The sequence below is a fragment of the Pieris rapae genome, chromosome 18, assembly GCF_905147795.1.
Source record: "Pieris rapae chromosome 18, ilPieRapa1.1, whole genome shotgun sequence".
Lineage (NCBI taxonomy): Eukaryota > Metazoa > Arthropoda > Insecta > Lepidoptera > Pieridae > Pieris > Pieris rapae.
Window position 1 is genome coordinate 282,017 of NC_059526.1, and position 25,426 is coordinate 307,442.

Genomic DNA, 25,426 nt, shown 5'->3' on the forward strand with positions numbered 1-25,426 from the left:
TCTCTTCTATGTGGCTTTTTAACCGACTTTAAAGAAGCCGAAGATGGACTCAATGATTATAGTTATCTGGATATTAACTGAAATGTCTCAGAAAAAATCTAATACATTCACCCTTGCGTAGTGATTAGTCGATGACTTATTTACCTGTGTCGATAAATTATACGGTTTTAGATTAATCATTAGCCTCTGTACACAATAAATAATAGTTATTAGTTATTGTGTACAGTATTAATAGCTTGATAACCATTCCTAGCCCCTATATTTTTAGTACTTCCCAAAGCCTAGTAGGACCTTTTTTCTTAATAATAAAAAAAGGTCCTACTAGGCTTTAAGTAATACTCAATTAAAATAATTCTTCTGTAATACTGAATTTGTATTGAGGGATGCATTCTATATTTTATAAGAAGCAATTTATCTAAATTTTTTTTTCTTTTTCAGGTTAGTATCAACAGTACAAGCTTCGTAAGTATGTTTTCAGAAATGTTTAGATGTATGTTTAACGTGTTTCACTTTAATACCATTTATTGACATTACAAATGAGACTTTCCTTAAATCTCATCTCTCATCTTCGAACGTATGAATTTAAAATTTTAATACAAGCTACATTATCTTCATTGTTACGAGAATTTGGCCTCGAGATCGATAGAAATTATTCTGTACGTGAAGAACAAAGCGTCTAATCTCACCTATAGCAAGCTAAAAAGCGTAAACATTGAGAAACATCCGTGTTCAACATCAATCGAGCTGTCCAAACAGTGGCTAAAACAATTCGCCAAGGCGAGAGATGATGAATATGAAATTCAGGAGAATTTCACAAAATTAATTTATATAAGCAGTTGTTGGCCGAACACCTAGCAAGTATGTTAAAACTGTAAATCTTACATCGTATGTATCTCTTAAATCTCCTTTTGGCTTCTTTTTCACAGTACGCCTGTTTCTTTGTAACAAAACTGTTTGTGAGTGACGATCACAAGCGATAATACTTTACATTAATTGTAATAATTATATTAATTAATTACCACTAAACAATCCTAAGAAAAGCTAATCTTAATTTGTAATACGGGTAAAACAACTATGTCCAATGAAACATTTCTAGTATTTACGAATGCACGAAGGCTATGAATGGAGGTGCGGTAGGTGCACTACCTTGTTGACAAGTCGAAGGTTTTAGTGTGAAATAGTTCGCGTGCACTTCGCTAATGAAATGCAAGAATCGATGGTCTCGCGGCGCTAAATTAACAGTCCGTATATTATATAGCATGTACTTGCGAAAAATAAAACCATATTTTTTTAATGGTCGTGTCGCAATGTTTGACCTGTTCAAGTTTTAGGTTTAAAATTAACGAAATCGTAAAACAGACAATGTATGTCTTGGTCAAACTTGTTAAAATAAAAATAGTGAATGTATATACATATTTAACTGCAATTTTGTCTTTCAGTGTTTTGCTTAATTCAAATACTTAGTGTGAAAATATTTAATTAGGGACATTTGAAATAGAAACACTTTGCCTGTTTCGATGTCGAAAAGCATCTGACAAACAAACGATTTTGAAAATTGAAATTTTTCGTGTTCTTTAATCGGCTGTTCGGCTGTGTACACCTTCCTAATCAAGTTTCTGGATTATTCCAAAAATTCTATTATGCAATCAATTATTAATTATAATAATCAAAACAGTTCATTGTAAGCTATGCACTGTGGTTATAAATAGAAACCATGCTATATTAAATAAAAAACCGTACATGAGAAATGTCTGGGAATTTAACACTTGCATAATTTAATTTATTTTCTCGTGGACTTATTTCTAAGTGCATACAATGACCCAGTAAGTGGCTGGCTTATGCGGCGAAGCGATTGCATTTTATGACCACGTGTGGTTTAATATGAAGCTAGGAATGTTAATATTAAAATAGAATATATTCTATTTATACATGTATTCAACTTTGGTTTTGTTTGATATTGTTAAAGTTAATTGTCGTTATTCAAGTTCGTCGCGGTTTGATATTTATAGATAACTCCAAATTCAACCCTCTGTCTTTAACAAACCAATGAAATTATGTAAAACTGAAGACCTTGGGGCTTGACTAACCAAGCTGCACAGTTACATCCAGTAATTAAACATCTGCATTCAAATCTAATCAATCTGTTATTATCAAGAGCTGACACAATATACAATAACTTCAGCGCAATCGATTCAGCTCTGGGAGGTTTGCGTCGATTCAATTTGACTCTGGAGCATATAATAATAATATTAAATAAAGCAACTCACACAAAATAAATAATGATACGAATTGTTATTAATTCCGTTTCAACTTTCTACTTAGATAAGGCAATCTTATTCGATCGATGTTGAAGTCAGACGCTACGGGATTAATTTTAATTATACGGTAATAAATGGCTTAAAATAATATTCATCTAAGGACTAATATTTGTTCAAAAAGCTTAGATCATTCCATCAAAATGCGTGGGGTGTCTTGTACAATAATATTGAAGGTCGTCAAGTTTATATACAAAGTAAACAATATAAAATTAAAACAGAACGCTTATCTATTAATATTAGCAAATTGGAAATACGAGAAATGTGCGTTTAAATAAAACTACTTACGGAATAAACCAGAATTAATTACATTACTTATTTGATGTTTCAAGTAATAATATTACTCATATTATGAGTAATACTTCTATTAAATACTGTATGTCCGACGTTTTCACTCGTGTTCATTTGGCCGAAGCGTGATATTAAGCCTACCTCGTAAATGTCTACGATTAAACACAAAAGGAAATAAATTGAAACTATCAATTTCTTTTTCAAAGGAAATATTTTATGGATTTTGTTTAATGTCCGTGTATTTCTTTATAAATCAACTTTAAATAACAAATAGAACGCTGAACATCAATAATAAATTTGCGTTGAAAAAAAACCGTTTTTATACCAACATTGAAACATTAAATTAGCCCTTACACTTGTAAGTCTGCAAATTTAAATATTTCTGTAATCAGAAATAACGAGAAATCCAGTTATAGATTTCCATAGTCAATTAAGTATAATACATACATATCGAAGGATTACACTAAAACATTAATAACCTAATCCAATAATTTGAACTTAATTTTAATCCAACTAAAATGTGAAACTTGTAAGTTCTGAATAGGTACATATTAAAACACGTTCTATATAAAATATAATGATATTTTACATCTCAGATATAATTCTAGCTAATTCCACAAACATTAGTAAATATTTGTATGCAACTGCGGAGGCCTTGTCAGCGATTGAAGTCTTGATAACATTGTTATTGGCCAATATCCATAATATGTATACCTACTATTTATATAAAATAATACATCGTGATTACGCGTATAACTTCACCAAGCTATTAAATCCACATCTTCTATACACGTCTGATAAATAATATGCTTCATTGCATATTGTGTACAAAAGTATATGATATGATTTAATCAAATTTGTAATTATCAGCATTCTAACTATATGTATATGATCAAATAAATAAATCAGTGGCGCTACAACCTCTTTAGGTCCTGGCCTCAGATTTCTAAGTCTGTTTCATGATCATTTTTTTTAATCTAATAGGCAAGTAGGTGATCAGCCTGCAGTCCCTGACACACGTCGACTTTTTGGGTCTAAGACAGGTCAGTTTCCTCATGTTTTCCTTCACCGTTCGAGCAAATGTTAAATGCGCCCATAGAAATAAAGTCCGTTGGTGCACAGCCCGGGATCAAACCTACGACCTCAGGTATGAGAGTCGAACGCTGAAGCCACTACGCTAACACTGCTTATAATCAAATATAAGCCCTTTTTTAATCTACGGAGATTCTTATTCAACATTAGATTGTACATACGTACAATGTATATACAAATTATGAACTCGATTAAGATTAGATTCTAAAAGGAATAGAAAATCTCCTACTAAGTTTTAACTTCCCTTTATAGCAGTACCATTAAAAATAGCATAGAACCAATTGAGGAACAATCCAATTCGAACCAATTTGACGAGCAAAATTCTACTGTTAGTCATAATACAATATGCTAATAAAAACCCAAACGCGGTAAGGAAGGAAGCCACAGCGGAAGCTATTTAATATTTATTATGATAATACATATTAATTTATGTATCAGGGTTAAAAGATTGTTTCTATACAATAAGAGGGAAACTATGTGTTTTTCTCTCTCGTGCACTTGCTGTAAAGAGCCGTTACTTTTAAAAGGTCTGGGATTCTACGTCTCTAACTTCAAAGCTTTTTGACTGTTTTGGGTAGATAGATAATGAGTAATCGGATAATATACGGGTTCCAATTGCTATTATTGCTCTCACATATCTAATTCGGCTAAGATCCTATAGTTATAGAAGGTATAATAAGTTCGAAGAACTTATTATACCTTCACACAATTGCATAAACGTTTTTGTCTATATTTTTCAGTTATTTTATGTTGAATAAAGGATTTTGTACTTTACCAAAGGAGAGCTGAAAGGTTAAGCGAAAATATCAATGTTACCGATCCACATCCATCGAACTTATATTATTATTTAAGATAAGATCAACTGTATATACCATATGGATTTAAGAGAATTTCATTTGTTGATTAACTAAAGATACATATTTGGGTTTAAAAAAAATCGGCCCTAATTAAGGTAGTTATTAGATATCCTTTAATTAATAATAAAAAAGCATTTATTGTTGTAAATACTTATACTATTAATAAGTTCTATAAGTACTTATAATTAACATTAAAATAAACACTAATAATTAATCGACAAGCTGGTTAAATTCTCTTTTACAGCATGTCATTGTACATTGGCCTCCTCTAAAAGTTTCAACTCTTCTCGATGTCTCACTTTGCGTAGGCATATAGGGCCAGCTGCTCTTATATCAGGATATCATCATTTTATTTGTCTTTCTGGTTTTCTTTTGTCATACCGAGGAAGCCATTCCGTCGCTTTATGGTCCATTTGTATTTTGTCTTCTCCCACAATGTGTCTGGTCCATTTCCATTTTAATCTTTTACTAGAAGTAACAGAATTTCTAAACTTAATTTCAAGATACACTTACAAATATAATGCTCTGTTACACGCCCCTGTTAGTGGTAGCCCATGTAGTACTACGATATAAAAATAATATTTTTATATCGTAGTAATATTTGTCGAAAAAGAATAAAAAAGGAAAAAATTCAAAAGCCAGAGGCTCAAAGTGTCGTGTCATCGTGCATGATGTATGCGATTTAATGATGCGAATTAATTATAAGAGGCTTATCCAAAATGGCGCAAATGAATTGCCCAATTTTAAGAACCGAAAGCCCTTCGTGACGGGCGGTTTATATTTTTTATTAAAGCCAAACATTTTTAAATTTTACATTTGTGACTGATAAATTTACACTGGTAAGCTTTTCTATTGTCTGGATATGATAGTTGAAGAAGACAGAAACAACATACAAAAGCTAAAAATATAAGTAAATAAGTACTTATCCCGATACAAAATCATGTGTGAAATGAATTCACTGACTTTTCCTCTTATTATAAATACCTTCACAATTTCCAATAGTCTGTCTCAGTTCTATTCTGTGTAAAATCATTTGCGGCTAGACAGCATTTTATATAGTATTTACTGTACCTGGGGTTATTTTTAAAACATTAGTAGTATTATTACATGTACATTCCGTCCATAAATATGTCCAATACGATTCCCTGTGTCTGGGGATCAGGTTTTAAAACAGGCAGAGGATAATTGGATATCCAGTCTGGCTACTCTGCCAAGTAATTTGAGTGTGACAAAACAGTGATTTCGTTATACAGTCAGGACGTAGTGACGTTAAAGCATATCGGTATGAAAAATTTTTTACCTCTCTCTGTTATACCTATAATACTTATTAACATTGTATTAAACTAAACCCTCCTTCAGTGGAAATAGCTTCAAATAGATAACTTAAAAGTTTTTTGCGAAACGAGATAAGATTCTGTCATTTGAACAAATTAATTTTGGACGAAAATATGGGTGTGATATATCTGCCTTTTAAGTATTTAGACGTAGCACTGCAAGAACAATCAGCAGTGCATAGCAATCGACTTCATTAGATGCCAAGTTTACACTCGTTCGACGGGTATTTACTAATGTTGTATTTCATACAACGCGTGTTGGAATGGCCTTAGCTCGAAGATATGAGCTTTTTCTTTTAAATTCATCATCCTTTTAAATTATATCTTTATAGCTAAGCTTTTTTAAGCTTTATAGCTTAGAGCTTAAGAGCTTGACTGACTGTCTTCACCAGCAGCAGACTGCTGTCGTAGATATAGTATTCAAATTATATTCTAGAAGGCTGTATTGAAGTAAATGTTAGACTTGTCGAATTGCATGATAATAATTTTCAGTTTTATTGTTAATGTTAAGAGATGAACAATATTTTCTTTAATGCTTTAGTATTAACATCAACATCCGATTCCAGAAAGGGGTGTGTATGAACTTCATAGAATTACGATGCGTTACGTCATTTTGCTAGGCTGAGTAATACGCTACTATGTTTATCAATTAGGTCTGCATAGTTCTGTTTCCACTAATGGCTTGGTAATTGACCTTGCTTTCTTGGCAAGAATTTCATGAAATAATATTTTCTAACAGTTCTTATTTTATTCTTGTCTAGAATAGTCTTTTCGGAATTTGCTAAATCTCGTTGCTACAGCGAACGGGTAGACGTTACGTAATGAAAAAAATGTTGCTTACATTTTCGATAGGTTTAAAACGAATGAGAATTGGTTACCGTCATTCCGTTGACGGTCTCCCATCTTTGGCAAAGGCGTATCTTTTTTAGACGCGATAAGGAGGCAAGATAGAACACGGGTCTCGCTTTAAGAAGATTAAATCGCTGCAGCAGCGGGGCCCTAAATGGAATGAAATAATGTTGAGTGTATCCCTGGTAATTTCCAAGGGAAATGTGAATTTTAACGCTCGCTATCAATTTTATCTTCTATATTACTAATATATTTTAGTATGAAGTGACAGGGTATTCTAATAAAAACTGATATTTCCGAAGTGAACGAGGTTTTACTATTGAATGAATTGGTTCAGCATGAATGCTTTGGATTTTATAGGTTGCGTTAATGTTCCGAAGGTTACACGCTGGTGTCGCATTTCAAATTTCGAGCATTATGTTGTTGGGGCTCGTCGAGGCAGACAACACAACGTGAAACTTACTAATAAGACTATGTATAAGCGTGATTATTTTATTCAAAGCTGCAAGCAATGCCATAGATCTGGCCTGCTTACTAAGTCTTTAAACCCAGTTAAACGGTCTGTATCGCAGAGTGAAATACAGGAAGTGCAGAATAATTCCCATGTAACCTTGATGCAGATGCTGAATCGCGTCTGCCCGGGCCGACGTTCGATTTTCACTTGGAGGATCGGAGCACCCCCTTGCCCGGGTGGGCGTGGTCTGCAAGCCGGTCAATAGCACGGCATTGCGCATCTCGCTCTTGCCAGCGCAGGCTGCGATATCATCGTCTCCCTCCCCCCAGGGATGATTGAAACGTCTGATGCCGCAGGCGCCCCCTCCTCCCGCGCGCCAAGGACGTTCAGTGAATCCGTCCCTCTCTGCCGATAGCACGTGTGCCCGCTACTACTCCATAATATGTGTGACCCCCTGGTGCCGCGAAATTCACAAGCAATTATGACTCAAGTGTCGAACGAATTCAGTAATAAATTAGTTTTGTGAAAGGATTGATGACGAGCGACGTGCGCTCTTTAGTGGACAATTAGATGCTCGTGTTGTGATATGGAGATAAGGGACGGTTCAAAAACCAGCACAAATTTTCCGTCCTCATTCTTCTACTGTACTCGACGTTGCTTCAGGTATGCTAACATTGCTTTTAATTAAATTAGCAATGAACTTTTTAGAAAATTTGAATATAAAAATAAAACCGAAACCCTGTAGTGTAGCTCTTACAGAAAATATGAAATAAGCACATTCTATCATTATACAACAGTTGGGTGTGTCCTCTTCTGAATTTTTGTGATTTTTTTTGGTGTAAGAGTGCGACATCTGTGTCCCACTTTCACGATAGTCATGGCAAAGTGTCACTGCAGCATCGTTATTGAAGGATTATGGGTTTTTTATCAAAGAAACGATAGTAATTAGCACAAATATAACTTTTATTTGGTAAGAAGATGAATGACAGCAAGAACACTTAGTTACAACCAATCTTCATATATAGTGTTGCCACCTAGTTAAATTTTCAAAAACTATTTTACTTAAATTGCTCAATACTCCCACTAAAATTTAAACTAGGTACAAATATAAAAAAAAATAAACTCCTACTGAAATAAGAGTTGTGAAAAGAAAAACAAAATGTGATCTCTGAAATAGATAAAAGCTTGAGTTGGTAACACTTTAGTTAACATATCTGCTAATTGACTGTTACTAGGAATATAATTTAGTTTATTACACCCAACTCAACCTTTTCCCTTATAAAATTAAATTTCACATCTATGTGTTTGGTTTTCTTATGATAAACAGGATTGCTAATTAACTTAATTGCACTCTGATTATCAACATACAATGGAACAGATGTAATATTTTCACCTAAATCTAATAATAATTGCTGTAACCATAATATCTCTTTTGCAGCTTCACAAGCAGCTACAAATTCTGCTTCAGTTGTGGAGAGAGCAGTAGTCTTCTGTTTCTGGCTACACCATGTTATAGGTCCCCCATTCATATTAAAAATATAACCTGTAGTAGACTTACGCGTGTCTACATCACCTGCAAAATCTGAATCCGAATAGCCAGTGAGATCACTACTTTCTCCATAACATATACATAAATCTTTAGTATTTATTAGGTATCTAATAACACGTTTAATGGCATTTACATGTTGTTGACTTGGATCGTTTACATATCTACTCAAAACATTTACAGCAAAAGAAATGTCAGGCCTTGAAACAGAGCTCAAAAATAACAAGGACCCTATAGCTTCTCTGTATGGAAAATTAATAATATTTTCATCCATTTTTATAGCAAAAACCCACTTTGTAGTAAGCGTACGTTGACCAGACCTCTCTACTGGAGTCCAAGTATTATTCTCTTCATGTGCAAGCAATTCTTCATCAATAGCTTTCAACCAGTCGTTTCTTTGTGGACTTTTCATTGCTTCAGCATACGTTTGTGGCAGTGACAGTTCAATTAGGTTTGCTTCAAAACGTCTATTAATCCTTGGTCTCAAATTTATGTTGCTTTGAATTAAATCATCATCTAATTCTTGAGAAGGTTCATATGTAGGGTCATTACTATTACAACTCAACATGATATCTTCATTCTCTGATGATGAAGTTTCCACAAGAGTATCCTCTACATTTGTTTCTTGCATTTGATTTTGTTGTCCTAATGTCTTCACTTCATCGTCAATGTATATTTGTGTAATATTCTTCCTTATCTCTGGAACATTATGTTCTTCAAAAATTACATTTCTTGATATTTTAACCTTTTTGGTTTCTGGATTGAACATCCTGTAATTGTTATTATCATACCCAATTAGTATCATTTTCTCACTCTTTTTGTCAAGTTTAGTTCTTAGCTGATTAGGAATATGGACATATCCAATACTTCCAAACACCTTCACATGGCCTATATGAGGTTTGATGCCGTTCCATAATTCAAATGGTGTTTTCTTAGGAGTTTGGCTGGAGGAAGTCCGGTTTAATAAATATACTGCACAATTCACAGCCTCAGCCCATAATTCCAGTGACACATCCCTTGCGTACAACATTGAACGTGCACTCTCCACAATGGTACGGTTCTCTCTTTCAGCACGCCCATTTTGTTCTGGTGTATATGGCGCAGTACACTCATGAATTATACCTTCTTTGCTGAGATAGTCATTGAAGGTTTTATTCACATACTCTCTTCCATTATCAGTATGCAATATTCTGACACTATGCATGTACTTATTTTTGATCAAAGCATTGTATTTCATGAATATGTCCATCACATCACTTTTATGTTTGACAAAATATACATGCCTGTAACTTGTAGCAGCATCCTTAAATAATATAAAGTATCTCATACCTTGGATAGATGTATGACTCATAGGTCCACAGACATCACTATATACAAGGTCACCTGGCTGTAGTTCTCCTCGTATAGATTTGTGAAATGGAAATCTGCACTGCTTTCCATATGCACATGCTTCACAAACAAAATCAGTTTTATCACTGTTATTCAGTTTCAAGCCTTGTACCACATTATCAGCACTCATACTCTTGATTTGTTTTAGGTTAACATGTCCCAGTCTTTCATGCCACATTTTAATGTTATTTTGATCACTTTGAACTAAGTTACATGTATCTGAGACCACAGCTTTAATTTTCAATTCGTATAAATTATTTTCTGTTATTGTTGCACACATTACCAAGTCATTTCCTTTGTAAATGAATGCACCAGAGTCTTTCTTGATAATGATATATGATTTACGCATTATCACACCTTCTGAGAACAGATTTCGTCGCAAATTCAGAACATACAATACATCATGTAGTTCACTGTTCTCCCACTGTCCATTGACACATCTCTTTATTAACACCTTGCCAATGCCAGCCACTTCCACTGATTGTTTGTTTCCTAATGTCAATGATTTCTGGTTACATTCCAATAATTCTACAAAGAACTCCTTTCTATAGGTCATATGTGCAGAGGCACCACTGTCTAAAATCCACACATTGTCTTCAGCTTCATGGAATTTGGTTTCTACATTAAACGCTAACAAGTCTGCACCTTCCTGTTGAGGTTTTCTATACTTGGATTTCTTTGGAGCACGACATTCTCGAGAAAAATGTCCTCGTTTCCCACAATTATAACATTCAAATCTGTGTTTACTGTTTTTATTTTGATTTGAATTACTAGCATTTCTATTCAGCTCACTTTGTTTTGGGCTATTTTTACATCCTTTCTTAGCCACAAGAAGAGCAGTTTCTTGTTCTTCTTCACACTGTAAACTAGCTTCTTCATCTAACAAACGAGCAGTGAGATTGACAAGAGTCTGTTGCTCTGGATCCAAAGACATCCACGCTTGACGGAGTGATCTATACTTATGAGGCAGTGTTCCAAGTATTTTTGTTATCACAGCCATTTCACTAATACTTTCGCCACTTTCTTTTAACTGCTTGGCCAATGATTCCACTTTAGAAATGTGTTGAGCTACACTGTCATTTGTAGACATTTTATACTGGTAAAACTTTTCATGGATCAACATTTTACATAATTCACTCTTCTGTTCGTATATTGATTCAAGTTTTGTCATTATTTCCTTAGCAGTTTCACAATTTTCTATTAAAGTTATTTGTTTGAAGTCCATCGAAGATGTTATAATAAACATGGCCATGCCATCATTCTTTGTCCATTCAACATTATTTCCAGCCGGTTTAGGCACTGAAATATCAATCCCTTTTGCTTTTAGGGCACACTTTATTTGGAATTTCCATTGCCTAAAGTTATTTCCATCAAATTTTTCTAAGTTTATTGACCGCATTGAATCCATTTTGAGGTTATTTTGTCAATTTCTTCACAATACGATTGTAACTTTTTCTTTGCTATTTTTCTTAAAACTTTCAATTGCAGAATCTACTGGGCCCATAACCTGAAGGATTATGGGTTTTTTATCAAAGAAACGATAGTAATTAGCACAAATATAACTTTTATTTGGTAAGAAGATGAATGACAGCAAGAACACTTAGTTACAATCAATCTTCATATATAGTGTTGCCACCTAGTTAAATTTTCAAAAACTATTTTACTTAAATTGCTCAATAGTTATATTACCATGGACGGCGCCGGGTCGCCGCCGGTTGTCTAGACGCGAAATAATTATATATCGCGCCAAGAGAGGCGGTCTGACTCAGCCCGAATTCGTCTCGGAATCGATTCTCGTCGATTTGCCGTGGAAGGTCACATCGAATACCTTGTTTGCTCCAGAAGCCTGAATTCGATACTTTGAGTATTGATTAGTCCTCGAAGATAGATGAATACTAATCGTAAAAAGAACGGGCGAATTCATTTAAATATACGATATTCCATCGAGGAACTGGCAATATGTCTACAATTCTAATCTTTCTGCATTTGCTTACCCTTCATGGTAGAAATGTGTCATTGAAAATGGGGTTTTAATAATTTGTACGATTTATTTATAATAAATTTATGTTGAACCCTGTGAGAAGCACTCGATACTTTACTGGTAACATTAATCGATCATACCATATAAATAACGGTTGCCATGTGTGCGTTGCGTAACGATATCGATATTGTAATTTCCGCTTCCGCCTGTACTTGTAAATTTTTATTTGCCAATACTGTTGGCTTTCGATATTAATTTTGTCATTAGCTTTAACAAATTATTATATAGTCCTTTTTTCATCTTTAATTGTTCTAGGCTCATATATTTTTATTTATAATTTTAAAATCCATTAATAAAAAACGCGTACCATTTTGTTTTAGGGTATACTGTACTCGTTGTACTCATTGAATTGTCTGTAAAGATAAAATCAAACGCATACTGCATTATCGTGTATAGGTCATCGTCTTAATTATACAACTATTCATAAACTTAATAACGTAACAATGTTTGTGTCACTAGTACCCACTAATAATATGTAGTGAGCAATAAAGTCACGATTGTAGCTTTGCTAGGAAATAAAGTAATTCATTTCTATGAACTGTTTTATGACCAAACTATCGATAAAAACGTGGACGATAGTTACAATTTTAGTGTTATTTGAGTTCAGAATATTCCAATTATTTTAAAAATTGGCTAATTTATACATTAAATTTATCGAACCTTCCTAAAATGCCTGACCACTTTGCTATTGCGTGACGATCAATACATCGTGTATATAATTTATGTCAAGTAAAAAAAAGAGTAAACTAGAATAGCTATAGAAATTCCGAGTCCATTTCTAAGCATAGAATAACGTCACAACCCACGAGAACAGATGACCGTAAAACAATAATAGCATTCAGTTGTCCATCAAAATATCATTTTAATTCCTTGTGGTGGGCGTAATCTGCTCGATTATGTTGGCTGCTAATATGGGGAACTATGAGTCAATTTGTAGTTGGTACATTTAGAATAATGCAATATAAATGCAAGTATTATTTGTAGTATTCTCACTTGAACTATTTTATCTAGTCTATATTAGGTGTATGGATCTCGAATAGATCCTCATCCTATTTGTTCGCAAAGAACTTTGTAAATTGCCTCTAAACGCACGTGCTTTTAGAAGAATCGAAGAGATTAAAAACCCTAAAACCCTCAGTTCTAAGGATCAATGGATGAGCGAAATGAATGTGTTCTTCCTATCCAGGGCTAGGGTGATTTCATTCAACGAAGTTGAAGCCATCAGTAGTAAATGTATTAGGATGTTCTTATAGACTCGGGAGACACAAAACCATTGAAGCAAATGTCCATTACAAATGAATTGAGACGCGTCAAATCGAAACGGAAGAGACCACTTACATAAATTGGTTTGGTTATCGCCAGATGAAGTAAGAAAGGGGAGTTTGCATAAGTTCTTATATAACATTCTCAATAAATAATTCGTAGTGCGTGGGTTTTAATTGTCAAAACGATTCAGTACCTATGTCTTTTTTAAAGTATGTAACCCAATGTACTATGGTTTTGCGTCTAGTTTCTTAGTATTAGTGCCTTATCATCTATGTTAATTTATAGTAATATCAATTATTATTAAATTTAAACAAAGTATTGTTTACTAAACATAAAAAAGATTGCAAGTCCGTAGGTGCTTTACAGAATGGACGCGGTCTCGATGGCTCAGGTTATCGCGCGCTTTATTATTTTCGATGAAATAAGGCCCAAGTTTCTCAATCATCACAAAACGCTAAGTGTGACTTCCGTATGTCATGTCACCCTGAGATACGGGTATCATAGTTCTCACTGCGTCACCTTTCAGAACCTTACCCAAAAATTAAAAATTTGATGAATGTCAAAATGATAGATAGCCTTCAAGGTAATTTATGAAACTACAGCAAATACAGGGCTTTTATAACGTTGCGGATAAACAAATAACTGTAGGAATTAATTAAGATTCATATAGTTATCTTTGTGATAAATAGTCAGTGATAAAAATGCGCCTTTGTCGTATTTGATTAGTATTACATTCAATGCCAGTGGGTAATAAACGTACGTGTACAAATTTATCTTAATATTTGGTTAAATTTAAATAACAGTTTGTGCGAGACCGTCTGTGAGTTCAGTTTTCTAAAACAGTACAGTAAAATCCCAGGTGAGATTTAAAGCTGTTTATTATTTATATAATTAAAATTAAATAAAAATACAATATTATATCGGTTTATTATTATAATTAAATTAATTTGTATAAATACTTTTATACACTTAACACTTACTTTTGGGTCTTCAATCTAAAACATAACCTTGAATAATTTTTAAGTATTTCTCATGTTGACAGATTACTTTTTTATGATATACCTATCAGTTGTGTGTGTGTGCGTCGACACTAAAAAAACCTTTTTCTAGATCGCTTAAAAGTTTTATTTGGCGCAGGTGTTAAAAACTTTGGCATGGCGCTACAGCTTTTAATAAACTGAATTATTATTTTATATCAAAGTAACAACAACACCAACACTTTAGTGTTCACTTCAGCTGAAAATATAATACAGTTAAAATAATTCCGGTTTAATTTAGAAGTTAGGAACACTGATTAGATACTATTAAGGAATCATTTTAAGGCCCAAGAAGTTATTGACTAGTCTGGCACAATCCAAATATTTACGAGTAGCAAGACGCCGCCCTAATTGACTATTTGTTCTGGCGTGGGCGTTTTTTCCTCGCTCGATGTGCGCCTAAACGTACATATTATAGCGATGGCAAACACAAGAATAAGGAATTTAACTTACATTCAACTACTTATAATATGTAAACGATAGTGAAATGGTTTCTTAAAAATCACGTTTAACAATTCATTTTATTGATTATTTTTCTTAGTATGTGATCAGCCATCAGGACACGCGTTGGCGATTTTACAGATTTCAAATTTGATTAAAAAGCACACTCTTCCCTATCGCTCAAATTTTAAATATAAAATTCTAAATATATTCTATGGTCCCGATGTGACACAAATTTCTATATTCCATGATATATGATACAGAAATTAGCAGTACCTATTTGGATCGTGTTTTAATGAAGATTTTTGCTTTTCAGGTCGCCACCTGCATAATAGGGAGCCATACGCCGCGGCGGAAAGACGGGTGCGCTACGCACTCGTGGTACGTGTAATTATTATTATTATTATTTAACTCGGAGCTAAGAGGGGTTTTATCTCTTGAAGGAAATAAGGAGTTAATTGATGACTATCGGTAAAGTTTTTAAAACCTTGCCATCACTAAAGCGCACTATTGTTTACTCTTCATATCCGAAAAAGCTTTTAAGTCACCCGCATCCCGTCAGATTGATATTGGACGTCCAATCAGACGTCACTGTCACCCATTGAAGCCGCTCACAAGCGATTGCAGTTTACTGAACCCTATTTTAAACAAAAATGCAAGCTTCCAAACAAAAAATATTAAAGAATATCAAAAAGCCTTCAGAAGATTAATTATAATTTAAAACAGCACGATATTTCGAGTGTGTTAAATAATATTCTTATATGCATATATAGGTACACAAATCATTTCAAATTTAAAAATAGTAGATCAATCAAGAAAATTCCTTGAAGGAATTGATTAATTTTTAAATATGAGAGATCTAGCGATCGAGTATTCACACAGACAAACAAATGGCTTTTTCGTTGGGCTTTAAAAACACAGTATTTTAATTGCATGTGGTACAATGTAAATGGTAGTTGAAATTCAATTTCCGTGCACCACGTAACACCGACTGGGGAAGCTCATACGAATTATGTATCACACCTGTATCTTGCACTTAATTAGAAAGCTAGGATTGCTGTCCTCCATGCCCGTGTTTGCTTTGATTTCAATTAAATGTAATTAAGCTTGCACAACCTGTTGTGTCGTGGCATTGCAGGTGCGGTGTTATTATTTAGTGCTCTTCTCGTAATTGAAATTCTAACTATGAACGAGTTTTTATTTTAAAACCAATGAGTTTCTCAATACTAAACCGATTTTCACTTGCAATTCAATATATGTACTTTAGAATGAAAGCGAAGTCAAATCAAAGAAAAAAGGAAGAAATCTGACCCTTAATAGGATTCTATTTTTAAATTACACAAGGTACAAAGTACCAGCTTTGTAGGGAAAAAGTCATTGTAAAATATGTAGATTTAGTTGTTTCAGGGCGCTGAGAATCTGTAATGACTTGCTTTGATAACAAAAGATTGTTTGGAGTGTTTGTGCTTTCCGTGCATATATTTTCAGGCATTTTGCGGTGGGATGGGCAGCCCGCCAACATTAGTATTAATAATTGAGTAAAATTTTGTAGATTCAGTTATCGCTTGTTTAATTAGGTACAGAAATCATTCACGTTTGCTTAGAAGATTTCATATCTTGCTTCTCAAATATGATTGTTTAAGGTCACTCCAGTGCTTTTTAATCGAAAAAAGTAGAATGATCTATAGGGCCTGTAAGAGTTTAAACTGAAGTCAATTGTCTTTAAATGATATATTAGAGAATATATTTCGTAAATAGTTGACACACACATTGTAAGTAAAGATCGACGACAGTGAACGATCGAGCACAAGATTAATTTTATATTTTTCTCGTTATAATTCTCTTTCGAGTAAGAATATTTTTCAAATCAAATTCTTTAAGGAAATGCTAAGTGAGTTTATTCACTTGACTTAACAAATTCCAGTTGAGTTCTCCTCGTGCTGGCGTCACTCTTTGTGGTCAGAATACATTAGTAGCGCTCACTTTGAATACTAATGAAAAATATAGATTGCGCCTTCATAATGCCTCTATAGCTTAGTGAGGCGCAGTGGTGAATTAGCACGAAGGGCGTATGTCTACATTTCATTGTAAAAATAAGTAAAATAGGCAGATAAGCTTAATTAATCATATCAACATTTATGCTTGTGTAACGAAAGTTGCATTATTTATTATTAAACGTAATATTATTAAAAAATAAAGTAATTAGATTAAATTCTCTAATTTCTCGTAAATGAAGATAATATAGAAATTTCAGCTCTCAGTACCCTTTCAACCTATTCACCAACACGGGTGCTCTCTTGAGGGTTCTGCCTTTTTATTTACCAACATTCGGGGCAGCTCCCAAGAGCACCATTGTTTAAGTGAGGCGGGTTTCCAACAAAAGAAAATAAAAATTTATACAATTTAATGTAGTATTTCCACGGCAGAGTTAATTTGTGTAATTGTAACTTTTGCTACCATACTTTTTCATAATTTGTTCATGATTCTTCGAAATTTCACGAGCTCTGGGTGTGTCTTTGATATACGATAAACATTGAAAGCGAGATAATGTTAAACATTGATAAAGTTGATTACGTAATTGAATGATTAAAATTGATTAAATTATATTTGATTTTTAAATTTACTTATTTATGAATATAGAAATTAAAAATTCATTCGTATGACAGAAATACTGAGAATTGAGAATTCAAATTTGCGTCTTTAAAATGAGATTGAATCTGAAACAAAATTGTAACGGTTAACGCGTAATATAGTGTTCACAGTTTACACATATTATATAATACAACATTAAATATGTATTACAAGACATATACACATGTTCTTGCCTTCTTACCTTGAATAGGTACTGGACCTTCTAGGAAACTAGTTGATGAATCTGATTATACATCGATAAGACCTAAGCGGTAACGTGAAGTTGCTGGTCAAACTTTTAACGAACTTGAAGCGGATAAGATGGTTATCTTGTCAAGCGTTTGGTCGAAAGATTTATAAGATCAACTCATTATACTAACTCGTTTATTGTATGCGTTTTGGGGCTGAAATACCTAACAAAGTTACTTAAGAGGAGTGTTAATGATTAATTCGCAGATAAAATTTGTTTCACCACAGTTTGGATAAAAAATGAAAAACTTAAACAGAAGGTATTTTAATATTTCAAAGATAAGAAAAATACATAGCATGTTAACCCTTTAATTACATACTAAATCGCTTTTAATATGCAGTAGTTCCGGCGTATTTCATATATGGGTGTGCTTTTTCTGAGTGTCATCGGCCGCATACTCACCAACTAGATTTTTCACTTGATACGTGCTTTGATTTATAACTTGACGTATATGGAGTGTGGAACCACTGTGACTGAATTCCAGTTAGCTTTCTTTACTAAATTGACGGCTTAAAAGGAAAACCAACTTCATATAAATGCTAACAATTTAAATCGTGTATTTTATCTCTAATATATGCTATTTCAATTTTAATTTCTAACGCAATTGTTTATGTACATTACCCATATTATTCTTATAAGCTTTTAAAAGGCAATATGAGTCGTAGAAATTAGGACTATTTCTGGTATAGTAGTTTTTAATCTGACATTAAATAGTCAAACATGTAGACATGATTGTACCTCTTTTAAATTCCCACGTTAATTGTATAAATTAATTGATTGTTTCGATTTCTTTAGGAACTATATATAAACATAAGGGTTTTTAGTAGGAGAACAAGTTAGAGTAATGAATCAAAGTATCGATATTTGTTCATAACAGTTGTAGAAGAGATTTATTGGTTGGTTTATTGTGTCAGTTGAACCACGATACAGTATGATTAGCGAACGGGTTGCAGAGCATGAACTGAATACGATATCGGTGTTATTCAGCCTACTTGCCAATTCGTTTTTTATCGTCTGTGGCACGTGGATTTAAGTTTTATTCGCTTAACCTCATCCTGTCGCTTATTTAACCAACAGGCAATGTAATCGAGTAAATGTATGTAAAATGACACAGGATATAAAAATTCGATAGGAGTCGGCGCCAGGCGATGTGATCGCTTATCAGACTATCGCGTAGTCTGCGGCTTTAGCTCGAAATAACCTGATAAATCTCTTTGACAACGCGAAATAGATTTTCGATTAAATTGCCAGGATAGCAGGATGAAACTAATACTAGCTGTGCCTGCGCGATTAGGTGCCGTTGGTTTTTTGTAGACAATTTTAGACACAATTTTTGTTTCTGTGATTAGCTCTTGATTTTTATTTTATTTATATCACTGCAGTACTGAAGTCTTTTTCTTTACCGAAACATTTATAAATTTCCTTCAACGCACTCAATTGAAAAAAGGCTCAATTTTTTTTAGTTTTACCCTCATAGCCATTCGATGTGGACTTGGATGCAATCCAATTTCATTGTCTTTTGATACGAAATTTCATTTCAAAGTCTAAGTTATGAAATTAGGTGCTAGTCTTTTAATTTGCAATATACCTCCTATGTTAAATTCTAATATTTTTCATTGTTTGTTTTGGAATATTTTACATTGCTTATATATTTTGTTATAATAGTATATTATATAATAATATTATAATATATAGTAATACTTTAACAAAGTTGGATGTAGTACTACAAAAACTGATATTCTATTTTTATTCTGATAATTATCTCACAAGGAACATTGAAATTTCCTATAAAATGTAAATAGAAATCGTAGTAGAAATAGAAATAGTAGAATAGTTCATTCTGAGCACTCTAACCGCACTTAGCGCTTCCCAAGAGACCTAATCAGGCCACTGTCTATCACAGATACTGTAAGTTATGTACGATGGTGTTGTAGTTATTGGAAAGTATTTTCCATTATAAACAATTACAAATGTAATATTAACATGATTAAAACATTTGTTAGTGTTTCATAGCTCATAATTCTAGAATAAATCGTGTTATAATTTTGTATGTCCGCTTTGGATGTTGATTAATTAATTATATCAATTTAACATAGCCTGGTATCATTTGTATAATATGTTGAATTTTTGCAAGAAATCTCCTTACTATATAACAAGTTGTTATATTTTACTAAGCGCTTAAAGCTTAAGTTTAAACTAAGCCTAACTACAGGATATATCCAGTAAACTCTGTCAGTTAGTGCTAACTGTAATCTCGTTACAAGTTCTCGCCTCCAATAAAAGCAGAGTTGGCTATTGATTATCGACTGCGTTTAACTTCGTCTATTAGATTCTAGATACACCTTGGCACTTCAATATATGTAGGTACTTCAGTTAAGCTGCTTAGGCCTTTTTGATTATACAAGTTTTTAACACGTAATGTTAGTCCGGTCCAATCATTCTATTTTTCCCGTTTTTTTACAAGTGTTATTTCTCGTGGTTTTTTTCTTCGCACGCATGTGTAGTAATTGCGTTCACGGAATTTATTGATCCACAAGCGGGGTTTGTACGCAAGATCGAAGGAGGAACCTTGGTAGTTACAAAATATTTTTTTAGCTAAGGGTTAGATATTTAGGCACGATAAGCCACTCATACAAATGTACTTGCTGTTCTGACATGGAGACATTTTTCATTTGTTGGCTTCGTAGTAAGGTGGTAAAAAATTGTCTAGGTGCGGTTAAGGCGTACTTGTCACGCGATCCTACGCTCTATCATGCTGGGTTAAGGATGCCTGAAGCAAAGATAAAAGTTAAATTTACCAGTTATCACGCATTATTATATTACACCTTATAATATTTTCCATAAGAAACAAAGACAGAATAAACTAAATTTAGATTTTTTACTTAAGGTAAAATATATTTAAACTGGTAACACTTAAATAATATGTGTAATGAAGTTCCTACTTTCACATGTCTAATTCATAATTAAATAATTAAAATATAAGCCTTCTATAACATAATATATTGTATAAATATTTTGGCAATCAATCAGTTATATTTTAACTTATAAATGAAATTTGTTAAAAATCCACGTTGAACAGCTAGCCTTTGTTAATATGTGGCAGGTTTGTAAATTAATCATGTCGAGTTCAGAATGCCCGGTATTTTTAACGGAAAAACATCGTGGAATCAGTGATTTGTGGCTGAAACTATCAATAAAAGAATATAAACTGTTTCTATTTGTGAACTGCCTTTTGTATTAACTGTAATGGAGGTCGTAATGTTCCATTGAAAATGGTTTTAAATCGATTAGTCAATAATAAGCAGCACACATCTCTAGTGAAATAATGAATACGAACTGTTCCCTTATTTTTCACACGTTTAATGCAACAGAAATTTAAATATGCTTAGGATGCTTAAAAGGGTAACTATTCAATGAATTAATTCTTTTATATGAAAATTAAGAAAAATGGCCTGGCCTGCCAAAGATATAAATTCGTTTTCGCATGATAAATAGGTTTATAGGTCAATAGTAGCGGGCCAAAGTTGGCACGTTGCGAACATGATTGTCTCCCTCACGACAGGAATCTACTAATGTTCGTTGGTAATTAGAGTTGTAGTAGTTTTTTAAAAATAGGGTTAAGGGATCAAGCGATTTTATTAATCAAGATACAAACTTGCTTAGTTTATAATAATATAAAAATTTTCATTTGTTTCTGTCATTTTACAATATTACACCACTTGATTTCTTTTTGTTTTTTTTTAAACCAAGTTGTTTTATAATTATGTAACTGATGTGATTAAATCACCTAATCGTTGGATCTTGGACTTTCCCTTTATACATTTTTGATAGGTTATCTATATTTAACTTGCTTGTCAACATTTCTGTTTCCTTTTACAAGACTTATAACATTGTATTTTCAATAAATGAACCTACCTTAGATCCAGTATTGGATTGCGGTGGTGCAGAGTGGCTCATGAATTATTTACATGTCGTCAGCGGGACGTGCTGGAGTTGGTTAGATTTTCAGGAAACGCAGACACTGCTCGGCCAATTTAAGCAGATTCAAATAGATTTGACTCAACCTGAAACTAGCGAGTTCCATCGTAGTTTTTTATTAAAGAATTTTCAAACGAGTACATACTTTAATGTACATATATAAGAATGAGCAAAAACCTTTTATTAAACGCGGGAGTTGAGACATAATAACTTTATATTAAATAAGTTACTATAATAAGAAATAGATAATTATAATTGTTTGTTTGTGGGAATAAATATATCAAAGCTTTCTTGTGTCAACTGACTGCTTCTAGGAACGTAGAAAGTTGGTTTCAAATATATTCCACTGTAGTCGCATTCATTCCCTAGAGCCGGCAGAGCCTGAAATATCATAGTAAGTTTTAAGAGTATTAGAACAAGTTCGCTTCATTTGAATGCCGAGTTTAGTTCCCTCAACTTTAAGCATTCGAATAAGTTACCTAACTTAACCGACGATGTGAAATAATTGCTGTAAGGTGGTTTTATTGTGGTGATTATGCCATTTTCGATAGCCGAGTGGTATGAATAATAAAGCTGGTGTAATTAACGCAGCATGGAAGTATTTGCATAATAATTGATATGAGAAAAATATGTATTTTTTTTCTATGAATATTTTTTAGGTTTCAAGACATTATTGTCGAAGCATAAATAAAACACAAGTCTATAGAAGTATGTTATCCTAACCCAACAACGTTGTGCCTTTCGTGTCGCTTAGAGGGCATCGCTTGTCATGTTGTTTACTCTTCATGAGTGCCTGCTATCGAATAGCCTTCAATTTGACGTTTTTCATAATTCTCATTGACATTTAGGAGGGTTTACAAATAAACTGTTACTCGTATTACATTACAATTTACTTGTTGGGTGTTAGAAAAGTTACTGTTTGAATACTTTAAGATGTAAATGAAATATTGCTTGAAGAAGTGAATATCGTACAGACGTGGGGCAATATGTTTGTGTTATGGATCTTGAGGAAGGGTAGGAAGAAACAAATATGGTATTTTCTACATTCCAGTTTTTAATAACGTATATAAATTGTTCCAGATCTAGTGGGTGGTCGGGCGTGGTGGCGGCAGGCGCCGCGAGCCCGGCACCATGGCGACGGTGGAGGGGCGGCCCGCCCAATATGGGGTGACGCTGCGGCAGCTGCGCGAGCTGATGGAGACGCGCGGCGCGGAAGGAATAGCGAAGATCAACGCGCTCGGCGGCCCACAGGAACTCTGCAAAAAACTTTACACCTCACCCACAGATGGTAAGTAACATAATTATAACTGGCCAATTAGTTTTTCGAAATGGTCTACAATATCCACAGTCGACGACGAGGGAGAGTATTTTTATCGTTTTGACTTTGTTGTTTATTCCACAGCAAAAAGTTTGTGAATTACTTAACACGACTTACATAATAAATTTTAAAATTAAATAATGAGCGGTTGATTCCAGTTTAATACAATAGAGTTCATTTAGTATTCGTATAAATTGATAATATAGCTGCTTGAACTAGCTAATTCTCGCCACTTTCTGTGGCGGGAAGTGCATGTCTATATATGAACTAAAATTCATACTACCTACCACCTTTTTCCTAAAGTTTGTATATATTTACCACGATTCATGATGAATTTCACTTATTCTGACTCAAGGGTGTTCTAAAATTTGCTCACTCAAATACGAGCTAATTAGGTATTCCCGTTCAAAGCAATGTATAACTTCAGTTTCGGGACTTTGTTAATGAACTAAACTTATTCAATTCGCGATTTACCTATTCTGTATCGCAATTGATTCTAAAGTTTTGTCAATTGTCAAAAATGCCACTGTAAGGTCGTGAACTTTCAGCGCTTGACTCCTGATGTACTGGATATATATATATACATGAATATTCAGGATTACATTACTTATTTTCTTAAAACTTTGAGCTTTATCAAGTAGAAAAATCAACGTTCAAAGTATTTTCTATAAATATCAGTATAATACGAGTTTTCGTTTTAGTTTTTCGAGTTTGTTTGAAGTTGTTAGAAAAAGTTTTGGAGTTTTTACAGTACCGTAGTCGGCTTGTTTTGTTGTTCGTTATTACAACTGTTATTTCACATGGTGGAGATTTTAAATAAACTTTTTTACTGTATTGTAGTTTTTGTTGAGGTTTCTCTTGCTCCAAATTTGATTATGCACGTTCTCTTGGATATAACGTAACGTATAACACGATGATAATATTTATTATAGATCGTTATAATCGTTTATATATTTTGAAATTTAGAATTCGTGTTATGGTACCCCTTCCCTTATTGCAGGTTTGCTCTTTTTGTTAAACAAATAAAATGTATCCCCGGTGAAAAATGGCTGTAAGGTTTATTCAATGAAAAATCGTTACGCATTTTTGATTACTAATTATGTATTAACGGGTCGAATATTTGTTCAACTAGTATGTGTAATATTATCAGTTTCGTAATACTTTGTTTAACTTTATGTTTATCCTTTTTTATTAAAAATTTATCGAAATCTTTTTAATTAGTAGTAGAGATCGTCAACAAAACTTTTGCTCACTGCTTATAGTTAGATTCAAAATACGCTGGCATTTCAGAAAATAAATTTTCCTATCGTAAACGAATTGAAGCTTAATCTAGTGAATTGATCAGGGCTCCATAGTAGTTGGTGATAGCCATCGTGACATGATGACACGATAATGTCTGAGGGTACGTCGAACATTATTGCCGTGGATGAGACTTCGAAAAAAACTTGATGTAATCTCTAAATGTCAATAGTGTAATATATAAAGTAATATCTTTTCGATTACTGAAACACTTGTTAATTTTTCACATTATCATGAGGCAACAAATTGAAACTCAACAAAACCGTTTTTCTCGAGGCTCTGTTTAGACATGACGTATCGAAATGAATAAAACAACGAATTACTTTGATCTTTAAAATGAACGGAGATAATCAAACGAACTCTCGTGCCTAAATTAGATATTTCGGTTCGCGTGAAAATTTGATCATTCAAACGTTCGCTCGCTCTATCGATCGAAGTTCACTGAACCGTTCTCGTTCGCGATACGAAATTCATATTGAATGGCAAGGGATTAATCACTGGCTTTTCCGTATGCGTTTGAAAACGTCCTTTACGCTTTTTTCTATAAACTGAATTTCCAATGATCTAATGGATTTATTAAAAACAATCAAAACCGTTCTAACAACTATTGTTTTTGCGTTTGCCTTGGCATTCTTAAACTTGATTTTATGAGCAGAATAAAACTTTAATCATTATAATGTTGTTACCCATTTTGGGTCCTAGCGAACTAGTATGTAGTATTAAAATGTAAAAATACAGGAACGCCATAAAGTTGTTTCACAAATAACTTTACAATGCTATCTAGTGATTGACCTAAATTAAAAGAAAAACTAATGTTATTGTCGTAAAGCAGTGGCGTGTGGCTGGCGGTTAAATTACGATTCCAATGAAAATCGCTACTAAAACCGTATTAATGTTTCATTAATGCTATAGAAACCAGATTAACACTGCTTTATTACTTCAACTAACTTCACGCGCGGATTCGTCCACAATACAATCGTTTGCGTCTTAAGAGTAAATCTTGATATACATATATAGCAATCGTACAGTCAAACCCAT

General features: G+C 33.3%; 1 protein-coding gene across 10 annotated transcripts in view; it reads left to right on the forward strand.

Moving 5' to 3' along the window:
• Window positions 1-25,426, forward strand: part of LOC110999589 (plasma membrane calcium-transporting ATPase 3) — a 91,175-nt gene that overhangs the window by 27,231 nt on the left and 38,518 nt on the right. For 9 of the 10 annotated variants that reach the window (XM_022268713.2, XM_022268717.2, XM_022268720.2 and 6 more), the window contains 2 exons: window positions 15,229-15,293; window positions 22,852-23,059. In XM_022268713.2, the coding sequence (XP_022124405.1) occupies window positions 22,903-23,059 (157 nt within the window). In that variant the 5' untranslated portion in view covers window positions 15,229-15,293; window positions 22,852-22,902. Of the gene's footprint in view, window positions 1-14,148; window positions 14,294-15,228; window positions 15,294-22,851; window positions 23,060-25,426 lie in introns of those variants that run through there. The other variant, XM_022268714.2, reaches the window with a different exon arrangement.